The 13,927-nt window shown below is 63.5% G+C and overlaps 1 protein-coding gene across 1 annotated transcript in view; it reads left to right on the top strand.

Moving 5' to 3' along the window:
• The first annotated feature begins 342 nt into the window (after positions 1-342).
• The window catches only part of LOC102986826 (kinesin-like protein KIF21B), a 33,648-nt gene continuing 20,063 nt past the window's right edge, over positions 343-13,927 (top strand). Inside the window, exons 1-3 of the mRNA XM_055082322.1 lie at positions 343-451; positions 12,726-12,948; positions 13,217-13,399. Of these exons, the coding sequence (XP_054938297.1) occupies positions 411-451; positions 12,726-12,948; positions 13,217-13,399 (447 nt within the window). The 5' untranslated portion in view covers positions 343-410. The remainder of the gene's footprint in view (positions 452-12,725; positions 12,949-13,216; positions 13,400-13,927) is intronic.

Raw genomic sequence — 13,927 nt, 5'->3', positions numbered from 1 at the left:
GCAGGCTATGGGCGGGTCTATGGGCGGAGCCGGGACTGGTTCGGGGGCGGAGCCTCCGCAGGGCCGGCCCCCGCCCCCTTTGTTCGTGCGGCGGCGGGAGGCGCTGCGGGGCTGGAGGTGCGCGCGCGGGAGCCGCGCCGTGGGGAGCGGGTCGCGCCCGGGCTGTCAGCTGGCTCTGCGCCGCCGCCCGATGGCTCGAGGAGGCGCGCGGGCCCGGCCCCGGGGGTCCTCCGCCGGGCGCGGGTGAGCCCTCCGCCGGCCGCCCGCGAGCATGTCACCTCCAGCCGCCGCAGCCCCCGTCCGCAGCGCCCGCGCCCCCGCCTCTCGCAGCCGCAGCCGCAGCCGCCGCCCGGGGCATTGGCCCCCAGGCCCCCGCCCCTGATCGACGCGGGACCCGGCGCCGGAGCACCATGGCGGGCCAGGGGGACTGCTGCGTCAAGGTGGCCGTCAGGTAGGACGAGCGGCGGGGCGCGTGCGCGGAGGACTCGGCTTTGTCTCGCGTGGGCGCGGGGCGGGGGTCCGGGGGTCCCGGGGAGCCGCTCGATCCGCAGTCGGCGTCCGCGGAGGTCGGGCTGGCCAGGCTGGAGGGCGCCGCGTGCTGGCCCGGCCCCCGCAGGGATCGGCGGACCCGCGGGCGGCTGGAGGTGGCTTTGTCTGGGTGGTAATTTCGGGCCCCTCTTGGGAGCCCTTAATGATCAGAAAATCGAATAAACAAGGAAATCCGGTATTTCACACCCAGCCCTGGCCCAGGCCGGAGCGTCTGTGTGTTTCCTCTTCGCCTCCCCACGGGCTGCTGTCTCATGCGGGCACATTGGATGGGGGGAAATTTCCCTGCATCCACCCTAGCCGGCTGGTCCTGCGCTCTTGGTCCAGCTGGGGAGGCAGCACGTCGCCCCCGGGCCAGTTCCGCAGACAAAGATCGAGTGCTGCACGAAGGGAAGGGCTGGGATGGGGCCTTGGCCCTCCTTGGGGAGTCCGCCGCTTTGGAGAGAGCCCTGCCGGCCCTGTCCCAAGAGGGGCTGGGTCTGGGGAGGGAGGATGGGGTGTGTCCGAGGTTCTCCCTCTGAGGGGGCAGGATGCTGTGACGCTGATACCCATCCTGAGGCCTTCAGACAGGACTGAGCGGGGCAGGGCCGCATGGACTTACCTGGGACTTGAAGGGACACAGAGGCAGGTGTGAGGCGGGCAGAGGACAGGGCACCTGGGTGTGCGGGGCTTTGTGTTGGGTGGGGACACTTCACGCCACGTCACCCCTCCGTTTTTGATTTGGGCTTTTCTCTGTGAGGGGGTCTGATGGTGGGAGAGTGCCAGTCTGGGACTGGTCACCAATGAAGGGATGGTGGAGGACATCATTCAGCCCTGTGTGATGGGGGTGGGAGTCTGAGTCCGGGTCTAGGGTGGGTCTGAGCAGGTCTCTGGTCTCCCTGGGTTGTAGATGACCCAGATTCCAGGATTCCAGGGCAGTCACTCAGAGATGACTATGGAAAACACCCCAGGGCAGGTGCCATCACCCCCCCCACACACACACACCAGCCACCTGGCCAGCCCTCCGCAGCCCGGAGAGGGTCAGGGGACTGCTGATCACAGCTCTGGGGTTGAGGGAGGGAGACCGAGGTGCCCTCCCCCCACGTCCCCGGCTGCACTCAGAGCATCACCGGGCGCAGACTTGTTGGTTCCGGACAGCCTGAGACGAAGAGGAGCCCCAAAGGTGCCTGGAGGGCTGGCGGGGCGGGGCCAGGCTGCCGCGCGGCTGACTGTGCAGCAGCAACCCCGGGGCGTGGGGGGCGCGGGCGGGGGCGCGGTGTGGGTGGGAGCGTGGGAGCGGCAAGTGTACCTAAGACAGCTGCAGCAGAGTGGGAGAGTCTGGGCGCATGGTAAAAGGAAACTGTGAACCGGGGCTGGGAAGGAGGGCACTTGGGGTGCCCCTCCCAGGGGGCTTTCCTTTAGACTCCATCTTACCTGAGAGAGCCACACAAAGCGCCCCCCCCACCCAGCAGGGCCCCCAGGCTAGACTGGGGCAGGGTAAGATGTGGGAAAGCCCAGAGTCAGGAAGAGCTGGTGTTCCTTTCCCACCTCCGCCAGAGGGCCTTGTGCCTGCCCACTGCTCGGCTTCTGCCAGTGACAGGCATCATCTCTGCTTCCACAGAGATTGCCTGGGGGGAGACGGACGCCCCCACTCCTTGCCTCTGTTGCTGATCTGGATGGAGGGGTGGGGAGATTGGAGTATCAGAGGAGCCGGGCTTTCAGGGCCTCCTGCAAGGTGAAGGCCCCACCCACTCCTCCCCTCCCACCCCAGCCCGAGCGCCCAGCCAGGCACACGCCAGACCTCAATGCGCAGCTGGCCGTGGAGGGCAGACAATGCCTGGACGGAGCCCAGTTTCTAATCAGAAAGCTGAGGGCAGGACCTGGCTTGGGCTGGGGCTGGGGCCGGGAACAGATGGTGCCACTGGGGGGCTGTAGGGGAGAATTCTCCGGGCTTTGGGGTCCCCTTCAACCCCCCCCATCCCCACCCTCGGCAGTCGCTTGTCCCACTTAAAGGACTGGGTGGTGGGCTGGAGTAGCGCAGAGCATTGCTGGGAGGAGCCAAGGATTGGGAACTGCCAAGAGCCTAGCCCAGCACCGCGCTGAGCTGTCTTTTTGGAAACCCTTTCTTACATCTAACCGAGAAGAACTAATAGCAAGCCCTGGGTCCAACTCTTGAGACAGGGAGGCCGGGAAGGAGACAGACTTGGTCGCTTGGTCGGTGGGGCGGGGGGGCGGGTGTGTATGTGTAAGGGTGGAGGTCCTGGAGCTGCTAGACTAGGTAAGAAGTGCCAGGCCCAGGGCTCTTGGCCCTGTAATCTCTCCAGATGAGGATCAAAGCTGGCTTGTCTGCGGAGCCACGGGGAAGGCCAAGGGGGTGCAGAGCCAGAGGAGGCGACTTTCAAGACCTGGGGCTGTGGGATAAGGGGAGAAGGTGTACGTGTGAGCAGACCCCAAAGCCCCACCCCAGGCCACCCTGGAGTCTGGCCCATCTGCCCCTGAACTCTGCACCGAGACTCCCAGGCCAGCCCCTCCAGTCTGCCCCGCGATAGGTTTATCCATAAATCCCCTCGTACGATAAGGACTCTCTCGGCTCTGAGGCTCCGAGGCTGGCCTAGGGGCCCGCTTCTACCTGGGGCCGGGGTTTGGGGGGGACCCTGGGGAGCGCTGACCTGCCCCAGGCTGCAGAAATATAGGCCTGACTAGTGGGGGGAGAAGGGGAAGGGGTGGCTGTTAAGAAATGCCAGTTGGCAAAGTTGAGATTGGGGAAGGAAGCCAAGTCACGTGGTGCATTTATCTAAGACCCTTTCAAGCCCCCAGCTCTGAGCCCCCAGCCCGAAGGGAGCCCTCAAGTGTGGCCTAACCCCCTTCCCCCTTATCTTTGCCTGGTTTCCTTCAGCTTTCTTCTTTAGTCCGCTAGGGTGGGGACGGGGGCTCTGCCGGCTCCACATCCATCCCTGGACCCTGCAGGGCCAGGCAGGGGCTGGAAAGGGAATGGGGAACACCAGCCAGGGGCCCAGGGGCAGTCAGATGGCACCCCTGCTCTCTCCCTCCGGGTCTCTAGCTGCAGTTATTCCCCTGGATCCAGGCTCCTCTGAAGTCTTAGTCAGTGTCTGTCTAAATTTTGAATCGAGAGAATTGGTGGTTTGGGACAAAGACACTGAAGACAGAAAAAACTGAGTGAGGGTGGGGATGCCGTGCCTTCAGAACCCCCCTTCCCCGCCCCCTGCCCCCACTCTGGCGGAGTCCAAGGCCAGTCAGGGCCAACCAGTGCCCCCTGTGGCCCCTCCTGTCCAGTTCACAGACCTGGGAAACTGAGGCCCAGGCAGGGCCTCCTGCGGCCAGTGGAGACCTGAGCGTCCTGGTGGCGGGCTTCTGCTGCAGAAATAGGGCTTACATCATCGCCAGGAAGTGCAGCGTAGTAACCGCAGGCCCCGGAAGTGTGCCCCCCACCCCGCCCCAGCCGGCCTGCCTGATTGGCTCTCAGCTTTGGAAGACCTCATAGAGGGGGGTGGGGCAGGGGCTGAGGAAGTGGCAGAGGTGACATGTGCCTGGCACCCTTATTCCTACAGCTCTGCGGGCAGAGGGCAGGGCTGGGGCCCACGAAGTCGGTTACCGGCTGGGTCATGGGGCCCCATTTCTGTTTCTCCTTCTGGGCCTCAGTTTTACCCACTGTAGAATGGGATCAGCGCTTTGTTCTGGTTTGGCCATTTGTGAAGAGGAGTGGTTTGGATGCAGTAGAAGGTGGCCGGTCCTTAAAGGGTGACTCTTGAGAAGCTAAGTGTGAATAAAATGTTTTAAAAATAAGCCCTTACCGCTGAGCCTGTGCGTCCGGAGCCTGTGCTTCGCAACGGGAGAGGCCACAACAGTGAGAGGCCTGCGTACCGCAAAAAAAAAAATAAATAAAAATAAGCCCTTAAAGTGTACCTAAGCGGTGTCTCTCTGGGTTAAGCCACAGTGACCGTTAGGTAAAAAGAGGAGTTCACCTCCAGCCCTTGGATTGCTTGATCGATGGTTGATCGCAGGAAGCTCGCTGTGATGGAGGGACTGAGCAGGGAGGGGCTGGGCGCTGTCATTTCCCGCATGCTCACGGAGCGCCAGGTGTCACGCCTGCGTTGTCCCACGGGAGCCCACGAGGTGACGATGTCGTGCCCTCGTAGAGACGGGCACAGGCCCCCAGCAGTAAATGGAGACGTCTGAATTCGGACCCAGGGCACCCTGCTTCCAAGCACGTGCTCCTCACGCTGCTCTACGTGGCCTCCTCACGCGGCTGCTGATTCGCTCTTTCTGGGCACCTCTGTGCCTCCGTTTCCTCCAGCCCTTTCCGCCCGTCATGGCCGTGACCGCGGACGCAGGAAGGTACTCGGGGAGGCACACAGGGCTGCGCAGACGTGGCGGGTGAGGCCGGCTGGGCCTTCTTTGTGGGCTGCCTGTCCCCACGTGCTCCTAGTCTGGGGGAGTTCCTCCCCCCCACCCCCCGCCACCACTGGGTGGGAGCCGCCCTTCTCCCTTTCCTGAGACACACGCAGCTGCCCCTGGAATTTGTTTTCCTGCCGGAGTGCCACCTCGCCGCCCTCTAGGGAAGTGCCAGGACAGCCAAGTCTACCCCCACCCCCGGCCCAAGTGTCCTTGGGCTCCTGTCTCTCTCCTTTAACCTCTAGACCAGCAGCTCCTTAGGAGGAGGCGGGGCCCTGAGAGGCTGCTGGGCTCGGGAGGGGAGGAGGCTCCCTGCTGGGGCGGGGATGGTCGGCCTTGACCCCGGGGGGCTAATTCTCTGTCGGGGGGGGGGGGTGGGGCTCAGTGGCAGGGGCCACGGAGCCCACAGCAGGTGGCAGCACTGTTGGCTGCAGTGTCCTGTCCTCTGGAGCACTCTCTCTCTCCCCTCGCTGCTCTGCGAGTGGAAGGGATGGAGGGCCATGGTTCCCCGTCCCCAGACCCCCACATGCCGGAGCCCCTATCCTTCTCCCATCCTCGGCGGAAGCCCGCCATCAGAGTGGTGGCAGAGGCCACCAGCCCTTCCTCTAGGCCGGACTGGGCCTTCCTGAGGCTGGAGTTAAGGTGCCCCGAGGAGAGCCTGGCAGGGCGGCTGGGGACCAGGGCCAGCGGGATGGGGAGGGGCTCAGGCCAGGCGCCTGTTGCTGTGCATTCCTCAGCAGGGGAGTGTCCCCAGGGCCCAGTCCCCACTGAGCTGTCCCCCACCAGATGCAGATGCCGGCACAGCTCTGGGCTCCGCCGCGTCTCCTGGGAGGTCATGGGAAACCCCTGCCAGATGCCCCGGGATGCCGGAGCGCAGCTGAGCGGGCTTCCCTGAGCTGGGAACGCCCTCTTGCCAGGCCCTGCGCTGCTGCTTATAGGCTCACAGGCCTGCAGGCTCGCGCGGCCAACAGCAGGCAGCGGCCTGTGAAGCTCGGAATCGGGACTGGCCGCCCTCGGCCCCTCCTTGCTCCAGCTCCTGCCCTCCCAGCCCGTGCCCGCCTGCTTCCTCCCCCGTGCCTGCTTCGGCCATTCTGGGGGTGCCTGGGCCCAGCTGAGATCTCGATGCCCTGGGGGTGTGTGGATAAGACTCCCCGCACCCTCCCCCATTGGACGGCCCGTCCGGGCATTCCTCAGAAGTCAGTGGCCAGAACCCTGGGATGAACAGAGAGGGAGAGAGAGAGAGAGGTTAAGGGCATCCTCGGGGGGGAGTAGGGTCAGTGTGCTGAACCCCAGGTTTCCTGTAGGTTCCCTCTGAGCATCTGCACCGTTCCCTGTGTCCCGGGAAGATGTGTGAGGGCAGAAGTAGGCAGAGGGGCCTGATAGACCCCTTTCACCAGGCTGAGCCCTGCCAACCCATGCCCTTTGACCCCGCCGTACAAAGCCTTCTTGTTTGGGGGTTCAGAGCCAGTCTTTTCCCTGCGGCAGCCTCAGGAAGGCTGGGCTGGGGAGCGTCTGGGAGGCCAGGAGAAGGGCCGGTGGGAGGTCACCAGGGCCCTCTGGCTGTCACGGGGCTCCCCACACTGCACCCCTGCAGCTGAAAGGGCCGGCGCCCCAGGCTGGACCTGCCACCCTGCTTCAGAGAGGACTGGCCCCCACGGGAAGACGCTGTCTCTGCGCTAAGTCGGCTAAAGCCCCCCGGGTGTCTGGGAGCCAGACTCCCCTGAGAGAGCAGGGATTTTGCTTCCAGCCGCCTTCCTGGAGCTGGCAGGCTGCCACGGTGGGAGGAGGAGGGGGAGGAGAGGACGCCTGGTAAAGTGGGTGCGGGTGTCCTCTTTCTGCCGCGGAGGGAGGTGGGCGCCGTGCTCGTGCAGGGAAGCAGGCTTCTGTGTCCTCGGCCCCCTGCTTCCCCTGCCCAGGCCTTGGCTTTCTTCACTACAGGATGGGAAAATGCTTCCCCAGCAGACAGCTCTCAGCCCTGCTGGCAGCTGTCAGCAGGATCATCTTTCTCCAGCCCACCTCTCTCCGCGCCAGGGCTGCTTAGAGGGTGAGGCCAGACTGGGCACAGTCAGGCTTGGTTTGAATTTCACCTCCACCATGAGGAGTGTGTGACTTCGGGCTTGTTCACATTCTCCTTTCTGGGCCTCAGGAAAGAATGGTCTTTACACATGACCTGTGTTTCACGCATGTGAAGGAGCTCCACACATAGGTTCTCAAAAGATATCAGGTACCGTCCTTATCAGATGAGGCTCGGGTGGTATCAGTGGCCATGATTCCAGAGGAGGAAGGTTGCACAGCCTCCCAGGCTCCCCTTCCCAGGGCTCCACAGCCTTTGCAGGCAGGAAGTTCCTTCTGCCAGCTAATCTGAATCCCTCCTGCTGTAGCCGATTTCCCCTTTGGTCTGGCTCTGTCACTGACGAGGAGGAGCTGATCCCTGGCAGGTCATGGCATGGCTGAGTGATTTGGTGTGCCAGGCAGCCAGGAGGTCCTGGGGCTTCTCTCGGTGTCCCCTGCCACACGCGCGCGCACACACACAACACACACACACACACACACACACACACTCTTCCACGACCGAGGCTGCGACAGCCCAGCTCCAGATGAAGCCAGGCACGCCGACTGTGGGCTGGGCTGAGGAGGGGAGGCCATGAAATCTGGGTAACCTTGGGACCAGCACACCCCGAGACGGGTCGCTGGGCGTCCTTACTTCTCTGGGCCTGCCTGGGCTGTCCCACTTGCCCAGGGGCTCCTATTCAGGGTTCCAGAAAGGTGTTAGGGGGTCCTGAAGGAGAAGAGAGCAGATAGGCTTATATCCCTGGGGCTTTTTCCAAAGGGACTAACTAGTTACATGGCTGACCGTGGCCATCTGAGGGGAGATTCTAGTCCGGGTCTGTGGTTCTCCTCAAAGACTTCAAGGTGAGGCCTGAGAGGGTGTCTCCCAGCCTGGAAGTCCCCAGAGTGACATTACTCACAGGTGGGCAGCTGCATGCAGGCTGGTTCTCCCTCCTTCTGCACTGAATCTTCAGGCCCACAGCCAGGAAAGATGGTCTTCCTAGAAGACGTTGTTACTAATTAGCTATGTGACCTTGAGCTGCGTTAATTTCTCTCTGAGCCCTCACTTGTAAATTGGGGAGGGCGCGGGGATACCCCCCTTAGAACGTGTGCAAAGTGTGGTAGGTACAGCGACCAGCAAAGAGGCATCTTGCTCCCTAAGTGCGGGGTTATTACCTACTGGAGAATTGAGTCAGCAGAGATGTAACGGGGTTCCAGGTACCAGCAAAAAAGGGTGTCAGGAATCAGACCATACACCACGGCGGTAAGAATTTTCTAGGATTCTGGAACAGTTCTTGGTTAGTTATTTTAATATCACAGCCTGTTACCTCTTGGAGAAAAGTAAGACTTCTTCGAGGGGAAAGAGCCTGGGGGCCGCCTCCTTAAGAATTTTGGGCAAAGATTTGTGGGCAGGTCAATGAGGGATCAAAGGAGGGACCGGAGGCATCTGATTGGGCGGGACGGATTTCACCTGAGAAGCTGAGCTACACCCACCGCCCCTCCCCCAGCCCAAGGTTACTGGGCGGAGCCCTGGGCGATGATTGGCCGGCTTTGTGTGATGTCACCGAGGACGGGGTGGGGTGTGGGGCTCCGGCCGGCTACCCTTTGAGGGAGGGACTTTCCTTCCTGGGCGGTATCAGCATCCCCTGGGCCTGCCTGTCTCCTCCGTCCGCCCCTTCCGCCCTGTGCCGGCTCCCCGAAGAGCCCAGGGACCAATGAGTTCAGCGGCTGCCGCAGACCTGGGCTCGGGCTGGCGGCCTCTGTCTCCCTCCTGGAGCACCAGCCCGTGAGGGGGCGGCCACGAGCGCCTGCAGTCCCTCTGCGCCAGCGTGTGTGGACAGATACTAAAATCACCAGCCACAGCACCCCAGCTCCCGCCCCGTTGCGCACCGAGGGTCCTGGGCCAGATCCCGCCTCCGAAGAGCTAGCGCCGCCCCTTTCTCCGCGCCCCGCCCCTTTCTCCGCGCCCCGCCCCCGCCCCCGCCCCCTCCCACCGCCCTCTGCGGGTTGCCGAGTGGCGAATAGAGCGGGCCCTGTTCTGGGAGATTCCGGGACTTTCTTAGTGGGGCCGTCCGCCCGCCCTCCCCCTGCAGGACCTGGAGAAGGGATGCAGGAGGTTTGGGGGGGAGGGGGCTTGGGGTGAGGTGCCCGTGGGTGACATTCGGTGGGGGATCTCTGGACAGAAATGATACTGGACGTTGGGTCCACAAAACTTTGACAAAAACAGGCAGCACGGTTTGCCAATTTGAGTTTCCAAATATTGCATTAAATCATGATTTATCTTGATTACTGAGTTTTTTCATGCTCCCTTAAATTTTGCACCTGAGGCGAATACCTCACTCACCTCACCCCGGCCCTGCATCTGGTCCACAGCACCCAGCGTCCACGGTTTACTGGCAAGACCCTGGAACCTGGTTCCCACCCCTGACCTCCCGCCCGCGCCCCAAGGGAGGAACAGGGCTGTGGGAGTGGTGCCATCCTGCCATCCTGCCACCCTGCATAGCCGGAAGCTGCCTCCTTCCCCTCATCTGGGGCGGTGATGCTGGCGGAGGGCCACTAGCTCTCAGGGCAGCCCACAGAAGTGACCTCACCCCAGGCGGGGCCGGGACAGGAGCTGCCGGAGGGGAGGGCGATGGAGTTCTTAGAAAGTTAGAGCCGGGAAGAGGTCGTCCGGATGACACAGGAGGAAGCGGGGGCTCCTGGACCACAGGAGGATGGGGCAGGGGCTTGTCCAGGGACCAGCTTTATCTCCTGCCTGCAGGGCCTGGGTTCACATTCTCCCCTGGGCAGGGTGTGGTGGGCAGGAGCCCCAGGATGCCCGCCCCGGCTGGACTGTGCCTTGAAGGCTGGGCGCCGGAGCCCAGCCTGGCTCATGTGTGAGGCTGTGGTAGGACTCCCCCCCGCTGCCTCCTGCCCCTAATGGTGATGCGTGGAGGGAGTTTATATATCCACCTAGACACTGAGTTTCCCGGGCAGGAGGCAGCTGGACAAGTGGAGAAGCCGCAGGCTTCAGACTCGCAGCTTCCCTGTATTTACCGTGTCTGACTCAACTGCTTCAAGCCTCGACTTTCCTCTCTGGACAGTGGGCGTCGAAATCCTTAGCTCATCACCTCCCTTAAGTGAGGGGGTCCGTGGCAGGTGCCTGGCCCAGCACCTGCCCATGGAAAGCATCCATGCAATCTTCATTCTCTCTGCTGCCATCTCCAGTTACTCATTCAAGGCCCATTCCTGGCACTAACACGCTCCCCTCCTCATCCAGGTCAGTGGCTTTGGCAACTAGTGACTCATCCCGGGCCCGTGTCCTCTGTCTCCCAGCTGGTACCCCATTCTCCGCGTAAGAGTACTCACCCATCATACCTGCCAGGCACACTGGCGCGTAGAATGGGCCCCCAGCCAGAACGGGGCTGGCTCTCTGACCCCAGAGGACCCCACACCAGGATGTGCCAGGCTCCGGAGGGTCCCAGGGTGAGTGCCTGGCTGACCCCGTGACACCTGGGGTCCCTCCTCTACGCCCTGTCTCCTAGACTGCTCTTCTGGCCACGCTCTTGGTCTGGGGGCTGGCGGGTGGGGCAGAAGCTGGCCCCTTGTCAACTGGCTCTGCCGGCAGGGCCGCCGCTCCCACTGTCTCCGGGGACCGACGTCGATTTCCCCCAATCACCAGCATTGCCATCTGCCTGTGGTAATTAAATGGTGTTTGAACTGGATCCAGAAATCCCATCGCAAGCAGCCCACGTGGCCGGGAGGGCGTCTTTGGGAGCTGGTGCCGGCCAGCAGAGCTGGAGGGGCCTCAGAGGCTGCCCCCCGCCTGGCCCCTGGTCCCCCTGGGAGCCCTGGACACCCTAGGCCCCCCCGGGCCCGAGCTCCTGATTTCCCGCCTGAGGCCCGGTCCGCTCTGAGGTCACTGCCCGGTCCCCGCTGGGCCCTGCCCCTCAGCCACATGAAGCACGGGAGCATCGAAGCAGCAGAGCAGGCACTGCCCGGGCTCAGACCCTGCTGCCCCTGCTGCCCGCGACTGGCCGGGCACCATCCATTTCCTCGTCCACGGTGGGGACCACAGTGTCCCCCTCGATGTGGTCGTGCGTGTCGGCCGCCACCACCAGCGGTCCAGGCGGGAGCGCTGCAGCCTGGGCGTCTTACTGGCAGGTCAGGTTTCTGGTCTGCAGGTGCAGAAAGGATGGGTGGAATCCACAGCTCCCTTCCCAGGCAGAAACCAGTCTGGGGGAGACTGAGAAGCTAGATTCTCACTTCAGCTCGGCCCAGAACAGCTGGATGGGGGGAGGGGGTGGTAGCCTCCTGGGACGTCCGGACCTGGCAGCCTCCATGGTGTGAGGACCTGTCCACACCTCAGGGGAAAGGCTGCTGAAGGAAGGCCACCATCCGTGGGTGTGAACTGGACCTGGGGTTCTAACCACCTGCTCCCCCGGCCTCTTTAACCCCCTCGCAGCCAAGTGCAGGGAGCAGGCCCAGGTGAGCAGCTCACCTGGCCTGCAGCTCTGAGGGGCCTCGGGGGCTGGACAGCTGGGGACAGGGACAGGATGGCGGCTCGGAGGGCCTCCGCAGCGAGGCGCCCCGAGGTCCTGGACGCCTGCCGGCCCGGCCCTCACACTCTTTTCTTCTCTTGGTAAACGTTGGCTTAGGGCGAGGGATGCTGACAAGCGGCTCATTGTGAGAGGCCGGCAGAGGGGCTGGCTTTGTGAGCCCACGAGCGCGGAGCCTACCCCCCCCGCCCCCCCCCGCCTTGCCTGAGGCATCAGGAGGTGCTTCCTGCCAGCCCCGACACACGCATGCCCGCTGACTCACACTTGGTTGCCATGGGGACCTCCTCCGGGGCCGGGGCCGCTTGGAAGAGGGGAAGGGGCGGCGCATGGAGACGGCCCTGTCCAAGCCTGCGCCCCCGCTTAGCCCTGATGCCGCTTCCCTTCCTCTTTACCGGGGAGCCCCCACGGTCTGGGATGTGGCCCCTCCTGTGGCTGGTGGCCCTGCCGGAGGTCCCTGCCTTCCTCCAACTTTTGCCTGGACCTGCTCTGCAGGGCTGTGCCTGGTCTGGCCCCCTTGGCTCCCTGAGAGGAAAGAGCTTGTGCCTGAGACTGTTCCTCTGGCATCTGGTAGTGGGGGGCGGGTCCTGAGCTGGGGGATCCCTGCAGCCCCCGCAGGCCTGGGCAGAGACGCTGGTCTCCTGCGGAGCGTAGCCCCGGGGGGAGCAGCCAGGCCTCGCACTTCCTTCCCCTCCCTGGTCTTGGGCTTTGCCTCCCCGGAAGGGGGCCAGCTGCCTTCCCTCCCCCGCTCTGTGGGACAGACTCACACGCTCCACTCGGGAGCGTGTGCTTTAATGTCAGTCAGACCTGTCACGATCCGTTACACAACCTTGGGCAAGTCGTTTAAACTCCCCCAGCCTCTGTTTTCTCATCTGTAAAATCAGGCGAGTAATACATACCTCGCCGGTTTATGGTAAAGAATACACGAATTCACGTAGGTAAAATACCTTTAACATAGATTGGATACACAGAGTGCTCATAAAATGTTAGCAGCTGCTGCTTTGGGGGGTGTTGATATTACTATTACCGTTGTTGTTAGCGTAGTGTTACAAAGCTGCCCTCATCCTAGGTCTCCTTCCTTCTCCTCCCGCTTGTCGGACAGGAGGGGCCTGGGGGAGTGGACGCTTGGTGGCAGGATGGGGAGGAGGGCGGCTGCAGCCCCCCCGCAGCCGGGTCTGACCCAGGACTCCCCCCGCCCGGCAGGATCCGGCCCCAGCTGTCAAAAGAGAAGATTGAAGGCTGCCACATCTGCACCTCGGTCACCCCGGGGGAGCCCCAGGTCCTCCTGGGGAAGGACAAGGCCTTCACCTATGACTTTGTCTTCGACCTGGACGCCTGGCAGGAGCAGGTTTATTCTACCTGCGTGAGCAAGCTCGTGGAGGGCTGCTTCGAGGGCTACAATGCCACGGTGCTGGCCTACGGGCAGGTAAGCTACCTCCTCCCCCCTACACAGCCACTGCAGCCCAGGGCTCCCTGTCTGATGGGAGAGAGAGCCGCCCTCGGAGCAGCTGAGACGCAGCTGCAGTTTGGTCTGGGGTCCGAGGGTGCTGCTGCGTCGCTGGCTGTGGCTTGGGGACCAGGCCGGGCAGGGACCCAGGCTGGGAGGTAAAGGAGGGGGACGCGGCCAGGGTCCGGGGCTCGCCGGCGCCCCCAGGGTGCTGGATGACACCCTCCTTCCGTCTCGGCCAACGCAGACGGGGGCCGGCAAGACATACACTATGGGCACCGGTTTCGACATGGCGACGGCGGAGGAGGAGCAGGGCATCATCCCGAGGGCCATCGCGCACCTCTTTGGGGGCATCGCTGAGCGCAAGCGGCGGGCACAGGAGCAGGGCGTGGCCGGGCCCGAGTTCAAAGTCAGCGCCCAGTTCCTGGAGGTACCGTGGCCTTGTGGGCGGGCTGGAGGGAGACGGGGGCGGCAAGACCTGGGAGCTGGGCTCCCCGCCAGGGCCGCAGGCAGAGCCCGGGGAGCCAGGGAGGCATCTGCTTGTGATGAGGTTCCCGCTGCTGGAAGTATCCCCGCCAGAGCCGGAGGACCACCTGGTGGGACACTGAAGGGCTCCCTGCCTCCGACGGAGCTTGAGTCAGTGAGAACCTGTAGGATCTCTTCAAACCCTGACTGGTTACAGCTCCGACACGTGCCGGATGTGTGGCCTTGGGCAAGTCATTTCTCCACTCTGCACAATGGGGCTGGTGACACCTATTTCCTCGGGGTGCCAGGGGATGATGAGGAAGCATGTGCCCGGCGCACAGTGAGGCTCTCGTTCTCGCCCCTCCTGGCCTCTGCTGGGCCCTCCGCAGCCTCAGAGCGGCCTGCCCTGTCCCTTTCTGGTCGAGGTCCTTCCCGACCCTCTGAGCCTTCCCTAACCCCAGGGCGGGAAGGTCCTCCTGAGGGGCCTTTCTGG

The sequence above is a fragment of the Physeter macrocephalus genome, unplaced genomic scaffold (assembly GCF_002837175.3).
Source record: "Physeter macrocephalus isolate SW-GA unplaced genomic scaffold, ASM283717v5 random_81, whole genome shotgun sequence".
Taxonomy (NCBI): Eukaryota; Metazoa; Chordata; class Mammalia; order Artiodactyla; family Physeteridae; genus Physeter; species Physeter macrocephalus.
This window is presented reverse-complemented; position numbering and strand designations above follow the sequence as displayed.